This window comes from Chiloscyllium plagiosum, unplaced genomic scaffold (assembly GCF_037043375.1).
Source record: "Chiloscyllium plagiosum isolate Xiang-an unplaced genomic scaffold, Cpla_swu_hap1 HiC_scaffold_24, whole genome shotgun sequence".
Taxonomy (NCBI): domain Eukaryota; kingdom Metazoa; phylum Chordata; class Chondrichthyes; order Orectolobiformes; family Hemiscylliidae; genus Chiloscyllium; species Chiloscyllium plagiosum.
The window spans coordinates 56,120,895-56,136,334 of NW_028270162.1; the positions used below are offsets into that span (position 1 = coordinate 56,120,895).

The 15,440-nt window shown below is 47.6% G+C and overlaps 1 protein-coding gene across 1 annotated transcript in view; it reads left to right on the forward strand.

The window, feature by feature from the left end:
- The first annotated feature begins 2,619 nt into the window (after positions 1-2,619).
- The window catches only part of depdc5 (DEP domain containing 5, GATOR1 subcomplex subunit), a 257,419-nt gene continuing 244,598 nt past the window's right edge, over positions 2,620-15,440 (forward strand). The window contains exons 1-5 of the mRNA XM_088000284.1: positions 2,620-2,751; positions 8,011-8,098; positions 11,358-11,404; positions 14,163-14,248; positions 15,223-15,306. Coding sequence (XP_087856410.1) covers positions 2,694-2,751; positions 8,011-8,098; positions 11,358-11,404; positions 14,163-14,248; positions 15,223-15,306 — 363 coding nt within the window. The 5' untranslated portion in view covers positions 2,620-2,693. The remainder of the gene's footprint in view (positions 2,752-8,010; positions 8,099-11,357; positions 11,405-14,162; positions 14,249-15,222; positions 15,307-15,440) is intronic.

A 15,440-nucleotide genomic window follows, 5' to 3' on the forward strand; every position in this document is an offset into this window, starting at 1 on the left:
TCAGTGACAAGTTACTGTCTCTGCCTGAATAAGGCTCATTCCAACACCACGAACAATTCTCACTTTTGCATTTTCTCACAGCCGCTCCGGTTGACAATATCCAGGATTGATATTGATGTCCTTACTCTCAACATCTTCTTCAACTCATTTCACAACTTGAGGAATAAAACAGTTTGACAACAGTAACACTTGAAAATGATTGCACCAGTCATTCTAGTTCTCCATTTTAAACTATACAAGTCAGACCACTGTGTCTCATTCACCAGATATTGTTCTTCTGGGCAGTTATGATCCTTTCATTGCTCTTTTCTTTATATAGTTCAACAGAGCTTAGAACCCCTACATGGTGAAAACAGGCCATTAGGCCCAACAAGTCCGCACTGACCCTCTGAAGAGTATCCAACTCAGACCCATTCCCCTACCCTATCAATTGACATTTGTCCTGATTAACGCACCTAATCTACACAGCCCTGAACATGATGTGCAATTTAGCATGGCCAGTTCACCTAAACTGCACACGTTTGGACTGTGGGAGGAAACCGGAGCAAACCCCACACAGACACGGGGAGGATGTGCAAACTCCACCCAGATGGTTGCCCAAGGCTGGAATCGAACCCAGGTCCCGTGAGGCAGCAATGCTCACCACTGAGCCACCGTGCCCATCCCAAAGCTTCCCCAGCTTTGCTTCTACATTTCTGAGCGAAGTAGCCTTCGCCCCCAAAATTCTCTGCATATCTTTCTCTTGGAAGTGCAGCAGGCATCTCTTCCATTGGGGAGAAAGTAAAGACTGCAGATGCTGGAGATCAGAGCTGAAAGGCTCTGATCTCCAGCAGAGCTGAAGAAGGGCTTATGCCCGAAATGTCGATTCTCCTTCTCCTTTGATGCTGCCTGACCTGCTGCGCTTTTCCAGCAACACATCCCCAGTATCTGCAGTCCTCACTTTCTCCTTTTTAACTTATTCGCATATCTACCTTCTTTTGAAGTTCTCTATGAGTTTTCCCCACAGTGTTTCCAAGTTTTGTGCAGTAGACAGGTTTTGAAATTATGCCTCTATACTCAAGTCTAGGTCGTTAATGTCGGAATATCTGCTGACACCAACGCTCGGAGAATAAATTCCGACTGCACCCGCTCAGCTCTGTTAGATTTTTCAAAAAATGCTCCTGCATAATCGAAAGCCAATTTTTAAAAAAAGAACAAATTAAAAATTTGTACTTAATAGTTTCATTTTCTCTTCATCTATACACTTCACATAGAGTCATAGAGACGTACCACATGGAAACACACTCTTCAATCCAACTTGTCCATGCCAACCAGATAGCCTAAGTGGATCTAGCCCCATTTGCTAGCACTTGGCCCATATCCTTCCAAATCCTTTTAAATCCAAATGCCTTTTAAATGCTGTAATTGTACCAGCCTCCACCACCTCTTCTGGCAGCTCATTCCATCCATGCACCACCCTCTGCATGAAAAAGCTGCCCTCAGGTTCCTTTTATATCTTAAACCTATGCCCTCTAGTTCTGGACTTCCCACTCAAGGGAAAAGACCTTGGCTTGTCACCCTATCCATGCCCCTCATGACTTTATAAGCGTCTACAAAGTCACCCCTCAGCCTCTGACGCTCCAGGGAAAACAGGCCCAGCCTATTCAGCCTCTCCCTACAGCAGTAAACCCTCCAACCCTGGCAACATCCTTCTAAATCTTTTCTGAACCACTTCAGGTTTCACAAAACTCATTCACTCTTTTTCCTGAAGAAGGGCTCATGCCCGAAACGTCGATTCTCCTGCTCCTTGGATGCTGCCTGACCTGCTGCGCTTTTCCAGCAACACATTTTCAGCTCTCTTCCATTGGGCCCCAGTTGTCTTGTCTGAAGCACCATCCCACAGGTTTCTGCAGATTATGTTAGATGGACTTGGGATTCTCTCATGTTTCACTTTGTTGATGGACAAGATTGAGTCAGAGTTTCCTACTGTGAAATTGTCCAACCACTGTTAACTAAATCCATAGGGGCTGGTATCTCAGCACCCTTTACTTACACGTGCACAGTACGAGGACTCTGACCCGCCACCTCCGAGTTAGTGTCCAGAATGAGGAGAATCCCCGAGAGTCCGGTTTATATCGGTCAGCCAGGGCTCCCACATCGGCCCAGGCTAACAGCCCCAATGAGGGAACTCATACCCAATGAGATTCATATGGCCAACCTTGCCCCGCCTCCCGCCCCTTGCCCCGCCTCCCGCCCCGCCCCTTGTCCCACCCTCCGCCCCGCCCCTTGTCCCACCCTCCCGCCCCGCCCCTTGCCCCGCCTCCCGCCCCGCCCCTTGTCCCAACCTCCGCCCCGCCCGTTGTCCCCACCCCTTTCCTCGCCTCCCACCCCGCCCCTTGTCCCACCCTCCGCCCCACCCCTTGCCCCGCCTCCCGCCCCTTGCCCGCCTCCTTCCCCCGCCCCTTGCCCCGCCCCCGCCCCGCCCCGCCCCTTGCCCGCCTCCCGCCCCGCCCCTTGCCCCGCCTCCCGCCCCGCCCCTTGCCTGCCTCCCTCCCCGCCCCTTGCCCCGCCCCCTGCCCCACACGCCCACCTCACCGGACGCTATTCGCAGTCCCACCACGTGGTGCAATGTGGAAATGTGTCCGGACTGACACACGGCTGGTCGGAAGGTTCCCCCTTTCCGGGAGAGGCCGGAATGCGCGCTCGGAGTCACCATGAGAACCAGCCGAGTTTATAAACTGTGGATCCACAAGAAGGGCTTCGGCGGCAGCGGTGAGTGTGGGGGGCTCTGTGCCCGGGAGAGCGGTGCAGACCCCCCCCCCCGGGGCCTCTCCCCAGTGACTGCGGCAGAAAACTGTTGGATCCTGCTCAGGGTTTACACCCCCCCACCCCCTCACCCCATCCCCCACACCCCCCCCCACTCACCCCCATCCCCTTCAGCCCATCCCTCCACCCCCCACCCTCGTTAGTCAGGCTTCTTATTTTTAAAAAACGCTTTCCCTTCCATTGAGGTAGGTGCGCTGATCTACCAACATCCTGGGGGTTATCATTGACCAGAAACTCCTCAACTGGACTCACCACAGACACACAGTGACTACAAGAGCATGTCAGAGGTGAGGAACACTGCAGTGAGTAACTCACCTCCTGACTCCTCAAAGCCTGTCCACCATCTACAAGGCACAAGTCCCGAGTGCGGTGCAATACTCCCCACTTGCCGAGCTGGGGCCTGCTCCAACAACACTCAAGAGATTTCACACCATCCAGGACAAACCAGCTCCTTGATTGACACCACAACCTCAAGCATCCACTCCCTCCACCACCGACGCCCAGTAGCAGCAGTGTGTACTGTCTACAAGATGCGTTTCAGACATTCACCAAAGATCCTCAGACAGCACCTTCCAAACCCACCACCACTTTCATCGAGGAGGACAAGGGCAGCAGACACAGGGGAATACCGTCACGCGAAAGTTCCTCTCAAAGTCATTCGCCATTCTGATTTGGAAAAATATCACCGTTCCTTCACTGTCACTGGGTCACAATCCTGGAACTCCCTTCCTTGCTCGATGTGGCCATCTCTTACAACACAGTGCATTCTACCAACTCTGTCTCTGACTTACTGACTCTCTGGGGACAGCTGTTTGAGGCCCTCCCTTTCTGCTCGTAATTCCAGTGTCAGTTGATGAGGTACCAACTGCACATTTGTCAAAAAATGGAGACCGTCTGTATCTGCGTTTGTCATGTTTTGTGTCTTTGTCCCTGTCTCTGATGACGGTGGCTCAGTGGTTAGCACTGCTGCCTGTCTACGCCAGGGACCCAGGTTCAATTCCAGCCTCAGTCTGAGTGGCGTTTGCTCATTCTCCCTGTGTCTGCGTGAGTTTCCTCTGGGTGCTCCGATGTCCTCCCACAGTCAAAACATGTGCAGGTTAGGGTGAATTGGCCGTGCTAAACTACCCATAGTGTTCAGGGGTGTGTAGGTTAGAGTGAATTGTGTCCATGTTAAATTACCCATAGTGCTCAGGGATGTGTAAGTTAGGGTGACTTGGCCATGCTAAACTACCCATAGTGTTCAGGGATGTGTAGGTTAGGGTGAATTGGCCATTCTAAATTACCCCATAGTGTTCAGGGATGTGTAGGTTAGGGTGAATTGGCCATGCTAAATTACCCCGTAGTGTTCAGGGATGTGAAGGTTAGGGTGAATTGGCCATGCTAAATTACCCATAGTGTTCAGGGATGTGCAGGTTAGGGTGAATTGTGTCCATGCTAAATTACCCATAGTGTTCAGGGATGTGTAGGTTAGGGTGAATTGGCCATGCTAAATTACCCATAGTGTTCAGGGATGTGCAGGTTAGGGTGAATTGTGTCCATGCTAAATTACCCATAGTGTTCAGGGATGTGAAGGTTAGGGTGAATTGACCATGCTAAATTACCCATAGTGTTCAGGGATGTGTAGGTTAGGGTGAATTGGCCATGCTAAATTACCCATAGTGTTCAGGGATGTGTAGGTTCGGGTAAATTGACCATGCTAAATTACCCATAGTGTTCAGGGATGTATAGGTTAGGGTGAATTGGCCATGCTAAATTACCCCGTAGTGTTCAGGGATGTGAAGGTTAGGGTGAATTGGCCATGCTAAATTACCCATAGTGTTCAGGGATGTATAGGTTAGGGTGAATTGGCCATGCTAAATTACCCCGTAGTGTTCAGGGATGTGTAGGTTAGGGTGAATTGGCCATGCTAAATTACCCCATAGTGTTCAGGGATGTGTAGGTTAGGGTGAATTGGCCATGCTAAATTACCCATAGTGTTCAGGGATGTGCAGGTTAGGGTGAATTGGCCATGCTAAATTACCCATAGTGTTCAGGGATGTGCAGGTTAGGGTGAATTGTGTCCATGCTAAATTACCCATAGTGTTCAGGGATGTGAAGGTTAGGGTGAATTGACCATGCTAAATTACCCATAGTGTTCAGGGATGTGAAGGTTAGGGTGAATTGGCCATGCTAAATTACCCCATAGTGTTCAGGGATGTATAGATTAGGGTGAATTGGCCATGCTAAATTGCCCATAATGTTCAGGCATGTGTAGGTTAGGGTGAATTGTGTCCATGCTAAGTTACCCATAGTGTTCAGGGATGTGCAGGTTCAGGTGAATTGGCCATGCTTAATTACCCCATAGTGTTCAGGGATGTGTAGGTTAGCGTGGATTGGCCATGCTAAATTACCCCTAGTGTTCAGGGATGTGAAGGTTAGCGTGGATTGGCCATGCTAAGTTACCCCATAGTGTTCAGGGATATGCAGGTTCGGGTGAATTGGCCATGCTAAATTACCCCGTAGTGTTCAGGGATGTATAGGTTAGGGTGAATTGGCCATGCTAAATTACCCCTAGTGTTCAGGGATGTGTAGGTTAGCGTGGATTGGCCATGCTAAATTACCCCTAGTGTTCAGGGATGTGAAGGTTAGCGTGGATTGGCCGTGCTAAGTTACCCCATAGTGTTCAGGCATGTGTAGGTTAGGGTGAATTGGCCATGCTAAATTACCCCTAGTGTTCAGGGATGTGTAGGTTAGCGTGGATTGGCCATGCTAAATTACCCCTAGTGTTCAGGGATGTGAAGGTTAGCGTGGATTGGCCGTGCTAAGTTACCCCATAGTGTTCAGGGATATGCAGGTTCGGGTGAATTGGCCATGCTAAATTACCCATAGTGTTCAGGGGTATGTAGGTGAGGGTGAATTGGTCATGCTAAATTACCCATAGTGTTCAGGGATGTGAAGGTTAGGGTGAATTGACCATGCTAAATTACCCATAGTGTTCAGGGATGTGTAGGTTAGGGTGAATTGGCCATGCTAAATTACCCATAGTGTTCAGGGATGTGTAGGTTCGGGTAAATTGACCATGCTAAATTACCCATAGTGTTCAGGGATGTATAGGTTAGGGTGAATTGGCCATGCTAAATTACCCCGTAGTGTTCAGGGATGTGAAGGTTAGGGTGAATTGGCCATGCTAAATTACCCATAGTGTTCAGGGATGTGTAGGTTAGGGTGAATTGGCCATGCTAAATTACCCATAGTGTTCAGGGATGTGCAGGTTAGGGTGAATTGTGTCCATGCTAAATTACCCATAGTGTTCAGGGATGTGAAGGTTAGGGTGAATTGACCATGCTAAATTACCCATAGTGTTCAGGGATGTGAAGGTTAGGGTGAATTGGCCATGCTAAATTACCCCATAGTGTTCAGGGATGTATAGATTAGGGTGAATTGGCCATGCTAAATTGCCCATAATGTTCAGGCATGTGTAGGTTAGGGTGAATTGTGTCCATGCTAAGTTACCCATAGTGTTCAGGGATGTGCAGGTTCAGGTGAATTGGCCATGCTTAATTACCCCATAGTGTTCAGGGATGTGTAGGTTAGCGTGGATTGGCCATGCTAAATTACCCCTAGTGTTCAGGGATGTGAAGGTTAGCGTGGATTGGCCATGCTAAGTTACCCCATAGTGTTCAGGGATATGCAGGTTCGGGTGAATTGGCCATGCTAAATTACCCCGTAGTGTTCAGGGATGTGTAGGTTAGGGTGAATTGGCCATGCTAAATTACCCCTAGTGTTCAGGGATGTGTAGGTTAGCGTGGATTGGCCATGCTAAATTACCCCTAGTGTTCAGGGATGTGAAGGTTAGCGTGGATTGGCCGTGCTAAGTTACCCCATAGTGTTCAGGGATGTGTAGGTTAGTGTGGATTGGCCATGCTAAATTACCCCTAGTGTTCAGGGATGTGAAGGTTAGGGTGAATTGGCCATGCTAAATTACCCCTAGTGTTCAGGGATGTGTAGGTTAGTGTGGATTGGCCATGCTAAATTACCCCTAGTGTTCAGGGATGTGAAGGTTAGCGTGGATTGGCCGTGCTAAGTTACCCCATAGTGTTCAGGGATATGCAGGTTCGGGTGAATTGGCCATGCTAAATTACCCATAGTGTTCAGGGGTATGTAGGTGAGGGTGAATTGGTCGTGCTAAATTACCCATAGTGTTCAGGATGTGTAAGCTCGGTCAGTCAGGTTAGTCAGAGGTAAACGTAATGTAATAAGGTCGGGGAATGGGTTTGGATCGGGTTACTCTTCAGAGGGTCGGTGTGGGCTTGTTAGGCAGAAGGGCCTGTTTCCACACTGTCGGGATTCTATGATCTGCTGAAACCCTTGTCCATGGCTTTGCAATCTCTGGCCATGACCATTTCAAATCACCCCCAGCTCACCTCCTGAAACTTGAGGTTACCCAAAACTCTGCTGTCTATGTCTTAACTCATTAATTCCCAATAATTCATTACTCCTGTGCTTGTTAACCACATTGACTCTAAGTTAAGTAATTTGTCTATTTTAAAATTCAAATCTAATTTCAAATACCTTCATGGTTTTGCCCCTTCCTACTCTGTAACCTTTTCCAATCCCAAAGCTGCCCAAGATCTTCAGTGCTGATGTCTTGATTTTCCCCATTTTTACTTGGTATCCTATTGGATGTGGAGCCTTCCACTTCTGGAACATTAACACTGGAATTCCTTCCATAAACGTCTTTGGTACTCAACCTTTCTTTCGTCTTTAAGATGTACTTTAAAACTAACCTCTTTGACCGGGATTTTGGTCATCTGACCTCGCTGTTATTCAAGCTATTTCACAGAATGTGGGCCTCACTGGTAGTTGCCCTTGAGAAGCTGACACTGAGCTGTTGCCTTGAATTTCCATCATCTGTGTGGGGTTGATACACCCACAATGTTTCTGGAAAGGGCACTCCAGGGATTTTGACCTGGAAGAACAGCAATAAATTTCCAATGGATGGTGACTATCATGGAGGGGAATTTGCATGTATGGTGCTCCCATGTATCTGCTGCCCCTTGTCCTTCCAGTTGACACAGGGCACAGGTTTGGAAGGCACTGTTTTGTTGTGTGGAATGTGGTCTTTCAGTATTCCTGTGAAGCACCTGTGTTTTTTGCCATTCTGAAGCTGCTACACATATGCAATTTGTTGTTGGCTTCATACGTTTCACTTCTTGTTTCCCTCAGACTATGAGTTGATGGTGAACCCCAAAGTTTTCCCTCAGGTGAAGCTGGGCGACATTGTGGAGATTGCACATATTAATGATGAGTACAGGTAAATACACCAGCTTGGTTGCAGTGAATTGCTTTCAGTTGAATGTTACTACTTATGAGGCACAGAACCTTTCTTGTTACATGTGCAACACAAAAGGTTTAGTGTATTATTTCTGTGATTAACTTCCAGAGTTACAATATCTTTAAACAGTCAAAAACAGTTTGGTGCTATTGTGCTGGATGAGCAGCAACACATTTTTTCTTTGCTCGAACTAAATTAGACCGGAGTTGAAAAATTGGTGTGGGTGTGCAGGAATATTGGAAGGTGACTTACATGGGTCTAGTGCATTACTGATGTCCGCATCGATCTTCATATAGTTATACAGCACAGAAACAGACCCTTTTGGTCCAATCAGTCCACACTATGTTCTAAAATTAAACTAGTCCCACCTGCCTGCGCTTAGCCCATATCCATCTAAATCTTTTCTATTCATGTCGCTGTCCAAATGCTTTTTAAATCTTGTAACTGTGCCTGCATCCAGCACTTTCTCTGGCAGTTCATTCCACAACAAACCAGTCTCTATATATAAAGTTGCCCCTTATATCCCTTTTAAATCTTTCTCCTCTCATCTTAACAATATGCCTCTAGTTTTGAACTCCCCATCCTAGGGAAAAGATCATTGCTATTGTCCCTTAGCTTTGTCCCTTCTGATTTTATAAACCTCACTAAGGCCCCTCCTCGACCTCCTATGCTCTAGTGAAAGAAGCCCCAAGCCCTTCCAGTCTATTTGTGATATCTCAAACACTTCATTCCCAGCCACATTCTGTTAAATCTCTTCTGAACCCTCTCCAGTTTAATGATACCCTTTCTATAACCTATTTGTGTCACCTCATCCCAGTGTGGCATCAGGGTTGGGTGCCAGATGGGAGTGGTTGAGGATGAGTTGCCGTGTCCTGTGACTCTACACTTGAAGTGCAGCATTGACTGAGAGTTGGATCATCTGGCTGTTTCGGTTTTTTTTAAGATTAGATTACTTACAATGTGGAAACAGGCCCTTCGGCCCAACAAGTCCACACTGACCCGCCGAAGCGCACGCACCCAGGCCCATTCCCTTACATTTACCCCTGCACCAACACTACGGGTAATTTAGCATGGCCAAGTCACCTAACCTGCACATTTTTGGACTGTGGGAGGAAACCGGAGCACCCGGAGGAAACCCACGCAGACACGGGGAGAACGTGCAAACTCCACACAGTCAGTTGCCAGAGGCGGGAATTGAACCCGGGTCTCTGGCGCTGTGAGGCAGCAGTGCTAACCACTGTGCCACACGTTTGCAGGAAGGGAAGGAACTGAAGATGAGGAGGAGTAAGTAACTTAAAAACAGGAGGACGAGATGTAAATATTACCTCAGACCTTTGTGTAGTTGGGACATCACGTAGAGGATGCTGGTGAGGTCTTTACTGGAGTACCGTGTCCAGTTGTGGTCGTACTGTTAATATTATTAACAGGAGAGGCTTCAGAAAAGATTTACCAGGATGTTGCTGGGAATGGAAGGTTTGAGTTATAAAAATAGACTGGAAAGGCTGGAACATTTTCCACTGGACTGTGGGAGGTTCAGAGGTGACCATATACATAGGTTTGTAATATCATGAAAGGCATCGAGAAGGTGAATGGCAACGTTCTTTCCCTTACGGTGGGAGAGTTTATTACAAGGGGGCGTACATTTAAGGTGAGAGGTGAAAGATTTAAAAGAGACGGGAGGCGCAACCTTTTTACACAGCATGATTCGTGTGTGGAATGAACTTCCAGAGGAAGCAGTGGATGGGGGTCATAGGGTGTAGGTTTGCTCGCTGAGCTGTAGGTTTGATATCCAGGCGTTTCATTACCTGGCTCGGTAACATCATCAGTGGCGACCTCCAAGTGAAGCGAAGCTGTTGTCTCCTGCTTTCTATTTATATCTTTCTCCTGGATGGGGTTCCTGGGGTTTGTGGTGATGTAATTTCCTGTTCGTTTTCTGAGGGGATGATAGATGGCATCTAGATCTATGTGTTTGTTTATGGCGTTGTGGTTGGAGTGCCAGGCCTCTAGGAATTCTCTGGCATGTCTTTGCTTAGCCTGCCCCAGGATAGCTGTGTTGTCCCAGTCGAAATGGTGTTTTTTTCATCCGTGTGTAGGGCTATGAGGGAGAGGGAGGTCGTGACTTTTTGTGGCTAGCTGGTGTTCGTGTGGCCTGGTGGCTAACTTTCTTCCTGTTTGTCCTACATAGTGTTTGTGGCAGTCCTTGCATGGAATTTTGTAGATGATGTTGGTTTTGTCCATGGGTTGTACTGGGTCTTTTTTTAAGTTTGTTAGTTTTTGTTTGAGAATGTTGGTGGGTTTGTGTGCTACTAGGATTCTGAGGGGCCTTAGTAGTCTGGCTGTCATTTCTGAAACTTCTTTGATGTATGGTAAGGTGGTTAGGGTTTCTGGCTGTGTTTGGTCTGCTTGTCGTGGTTTGTTCTTGAGGAATCTGCGGACTGTATTTTTTGAGTATCTGTTCTTCTTGAATACGTTGTATAGGTGCTTCTCCTTTGTTTTCCAAAGTTCGTCAGTGCTGCAGTGGGGGTCATGAGTAGGAAAGGTTTAGATGGATAATGGCCAAGTGTATGCAGGTTTAATTTGAATGCATGGTTAGCATGGACTGATTGGACCGAAGGGTCTGTTTCTGTGCTGTGTAACTCTGAGCAATCTCTCTACTCTCAACCAGGACTGGCCAAAAGTGGCTGATATTGTGGGGCGGTCACTCTGATCCTTCAATCCCAGTTCATTTCTTAGCGAGGCTCAATGTGCTGTTGGGAAGGTGGATTTTGCAAAACTGCAGGGAGCGGCTGTACCTTGGGTGTTCTGATGTGGTGAGTGGTCAGGGACAGGGGGGGGGCGGCGTGACTCCGCAAGTGAGGCAGGTCGAGGAGGCACCTCGAGGACAGGTGTGCAGCAGTGTCAGCCTCTGCAACAAGTTTGAGTTCCTCTCAGTTTGAGAGTGGGGGCTGTGGGACGGATGAGCGAATTGATCACGGTACGGGAAGCCATTCCAGCAGGAGAAGGAGGGGGGGAGAGCAGGCAGGAAAGTGGCAGTCGTAGGGGACTGCACGGTCGGGGGATGGACACTGCAACAAAGAGTATGGGTCCAGCCACTCTGTTCGCTATCCCCTGCCAGGGTTCAGGATACCTGCTGTGGGCTGGGAGGGAGACAATGCAGTTGTCATTTTACAAATTACTTATCTTCCCTTTCCCCGTACATGGAGCATAATCATTGTTATATTGTCTCTTTTATTCACAGCCCGCTGCTTCTTCAGGTGAAATCTTTGAAAGAAGACTTGCAGAAAGGTAACCCGGTGAATTATTTTGCACCGTTTCCTGCAGTGGCTGGGCAAGAGTGGAATTTAGCAGGTGGTGAACACTGTTGGTGTTAAACAGGCTGATACAAACAAACAGTAACATCAGAGCTAAGACTGGGGTGACCACTAATTTTACACACGTCACCGAATTGGTATTGTGAAGTCAGAACTGAGTTTGGATCAATCACAGATGGGAGTGTATCACTGGATCAGTGACCTCCAGAAACTCAGGCTAATGCTCTGAGTCATGGGTTCAAATCCCAAATCTGGTGGAATTTTATATTTAATAATAACCTCAGAAGGTTGATCTTGAAATTATCACCAATTAACAATTCATCTGGTTCACTAACATCCATTACAGAAGGAAATCTTTACCTTCTTACCTGGTGAGGTGTGATCCCAAACCCCTAATCTTGTGGCTGGTCCTTTAAAGTGCCCCCTGAAATGTCCGAGCGGTTTACCACCACGTTCTTAAAGACAAATTGGACAGGTAGCAAACGCCAGCAATGCCCACATCACAAGGATGAATTTTCTTTTTAAAAATCAACACACATGGGAAAAGAGTCTTTCTCCATTCTCAAAGCTGCTTATGGTCGAGGAGTTTTGCATTGCAGAGGTAGGACGTGTAAGGAAGACAGATGCCAAATTTAAAATGCGTCGGAAGACGAGAACATTGACCTGTTACAAAAGGGAAGTGTGGTACTTTCCACAGGGCCTTACCTGTGAAGAAGAGGAAGGCCTAGCTATGTTGTTGTTGACTGAGGGAAGAACACTAGCGCAGGCAAGAGCAGGAATCGCTGCACCTCTTCAAATATTAAACTTTAAAACAGAAACAGACACCTGTGGATGCTGGAAATCTAAAATGATGGCAGAAAATGTTGACATTCTCAGCAGTCCAGGCACACACAGTGGACAGAAAGTAAAGGTGCTTTTCTTCATTCATTGGCGTCGCTGGCTGGGCCTACCCATCCCAAGATGCCCCTTGAGAAGGTGGTGGTGAGCTGCCTTTTGAACTGCTGCAATCCATGTGATTGCATTGACCCACAATACCGTTAGGGAGGGAATTCCAAGATTTTGACCCAGAGAAGAACCAGTGATGTATTTCCAAGACAGGATGGAGGGGAGATTGCAGGTGGTGGTGTTTCCACGTATCTGCTGCCCTTGTCCTCCTCGGTGAAAGTGGTGGTGGGTTTGGAAGGTGCTGTCTGAGGATCTTTGGTGATGTCTGAAATGCATCTTGTAGACAGTACACACTGCTGCTACTGAGCGTCGGTGGTGGAGGGAGTGGATGCTTGAGGATGTGGTGTCAGTCAAGGAGCTGGTTTGTCCTGGATGGTGTGAAATCTCTTGAGTGTTGTTGGAGCAGCCCCCAGCTCGGCAAGTGGGGAGTATTGCACCACACTCGGGACTTGTGCCTTGTAGATGGTGGACAGGCTTTGAGGAGTCAGGAGGTGAGTTACTCACTGCAGTATTCCTCACCTCTGACATGCTCTTGTAGTCACTGTGTTTATGTGGCCAGTCCAGTGAGTTTTTGGTCAATGGTTCAAGCTGGGTGTTTTTGGAAGAGCCTTGCTGAGTGGCTTGAGCTTTTTCTATTTCTATTTGAAAGTAACACTTCTGGGTTTATTTGGTTATCTGCTGGGATCCCTGGGGTAACCCTGTCGCACTATAGTGGGTTCTACGTCTAATTAATCACCCATTCCCCCTTCCAGGGCAGGCTACAGACAGCAGCTGTGAGCTGAAGTGACCCTACCACCTCTGGAGTGAGACCAAGGGTAGGCTCCAAATCTGTGATAGTGAGGCACAGAGGAAAACCTCTGTCCCTGCTTTGATGCATTCAGTAAATCTCTTCTTCTGCCGAGCTCTTCCAGTCAGGAGGTGCTGGCTTAGGATCTCTCCCTGTTACAAAGCTTCATTTGTACTGACGATAAACATGGGAGGTCAGACAGGAGCACGGGTGTGCTGTTCGGCCCCTCGAGTCTGTCCCAGCTCTGTCTGGATCCCATATGACCTTTACCTCGAGATCAGCCAATCTGTGACTGTTCAGTGATTGAACTTCTAGAGCTCTCTGGGCTCAACCATTCCAAAGATTCTTCACCCTCTGTGTGAAGAAATTCCCCCTCATCTCAGTCCTCACCGGCTGATGTCCTTAATCCGAGACTACCTGCCCTGTTTGTGGACCTAACCTGGAGAAACAGCCTTCCTGAATCTAAGGCTTCTATGGTCTGATCTCTCCCTTCAGCTTCCTCTTTATTAACTTTGCTCTCTCTCTCTCTCTCTCCCCTAATCCTTTTCAAAATTCCTGTTTCCTTGTGTATTTAGCTCCATATCTCATTCCGGCTTTAGTGTCGCCCCCATGACTTTATTTTTTGATAAATTCTTGTAAACTTTTCTCCTCAGACTTCCATTGCTGCTTTGAAGGTCTGTCCAGTTCCAACCTTACCAGCTACAGTTATTCCCCAATTCTCTATTTTGCGTGTGTGTGTGTGTGTGTGTGTGTGTGTGTGTGTTATAGTTAGGTTGGTTTATTGTAGGTGCAGTTCCAGCAGCCAGCCGCCTGTGCAGAGGTTCAGCAGCAGGATGTCCAAGAACCTTTATGGACGGCAAAAATAGTTGTGCAGCAGCTTTGTTTTCTTCAAATAAAATCTCATCAGTATGTCTGGGGTGGGGGAGGGGGCATGGAAATAAATTCTTTTTGAGGCTCGTTATGACATAAATATAATTACATATCCTGTTGTTTGCCTCAGAAACTATTAGTGTGGACCAGACTGTGGCCCAGGTGTTTAAACTTCGGGCTTACCAGGATGTCTATGTCAATATTGTGGATCCCAAGGTGAGTGATGTGTTTTGTTTTTATCTCCTGCACTTATTTCTCCGCCACCTGTACATTGTTATCTTAGAATTATAGAATCCCCACAGTGTGGAAACGGGCCATAGAGCCTACCAAGTCCACACCCTCTCTTCCCCTCCCCGCCTCGGGGAGGGTCTGAGAGGATAAGTAACTGGAATCCAGGCCGCTCTTTCTGAATGTTGTTTGATTCACACCCAACTCAATTTTTTTACTTGCAGTTAGTACCCAACAAAAAGGACCTTCTCTCTCTGGCCTGGCAGCCGCCTGTCTTCCATTTGGAAACTTTGCTCCTGTTTTGCAGAGTCACACAGCATGAAAACAGACCCCTCAGTCCATCGATTCCATGTTGACCATGCTCCGAAACTAAACTGGTCCCATTTGCCTGTATTCGGCCCAGCTCCCCGCAAAGCTTTGCGATTCATGTATTTATTTAAATGTCTTTTAAATGTTGTAACTGTACCCACCACTTCCTCTGGCAGATCATTCCGCACATGAACCACTCTCTGTGTGAAAAAATTGCCCCTCATACCCTTTTTAAAACTCTCCCCTCTCGCCTTAATAACACACCCTCGAGTTTTCCTTTGAGACATGCATGGTACAGACACCCGGTGATCTCTCACATTAAAAGCTTCACGGGGGAAGGGGGCAGGGTCTCTACATTTACCAGAGGGTAAATAGAGCTTGTTACATTGAGAGCTGTCCAATGCTCTGATGAGAGTGTCTGGTTTTTGTGGGGTTTCTGTCTGTGTCTTTTTGAGGGTAAAATGCGTGGGAGTATCAGGAGATGTATGTATTTCATGGTAACCCTCTCCTCCCCCTGTTATTTATGAATGTACCCCAGATTTCAGTGTGTTCACTGGTTGTGTTAAAAGATGATGTTTTTGGAAGCTGGGTATTAATTTCCAACTGGCTGTAATTGCGCTCTTGTGGGTGCTCACTGTCTGAATCTGTAACAGGATGTGGCGCTTGACCTGGTGGAGCTTACCTTCAAGGACCAGTACATTGGACGCAGTGACATGTGGCGGTTAAAGAAAAACCTGGTAAGTTGGAGATCAGTTTTCAGTTCACTGTGGCCATGGACTGCTTCTGAATTCCTTTCTTCGGTCGATAAACAGATCACCTCTGCCTGCTTGTTGCACTCACCTTTGGAACAGAAGCCGAACGGTGCTGGAAA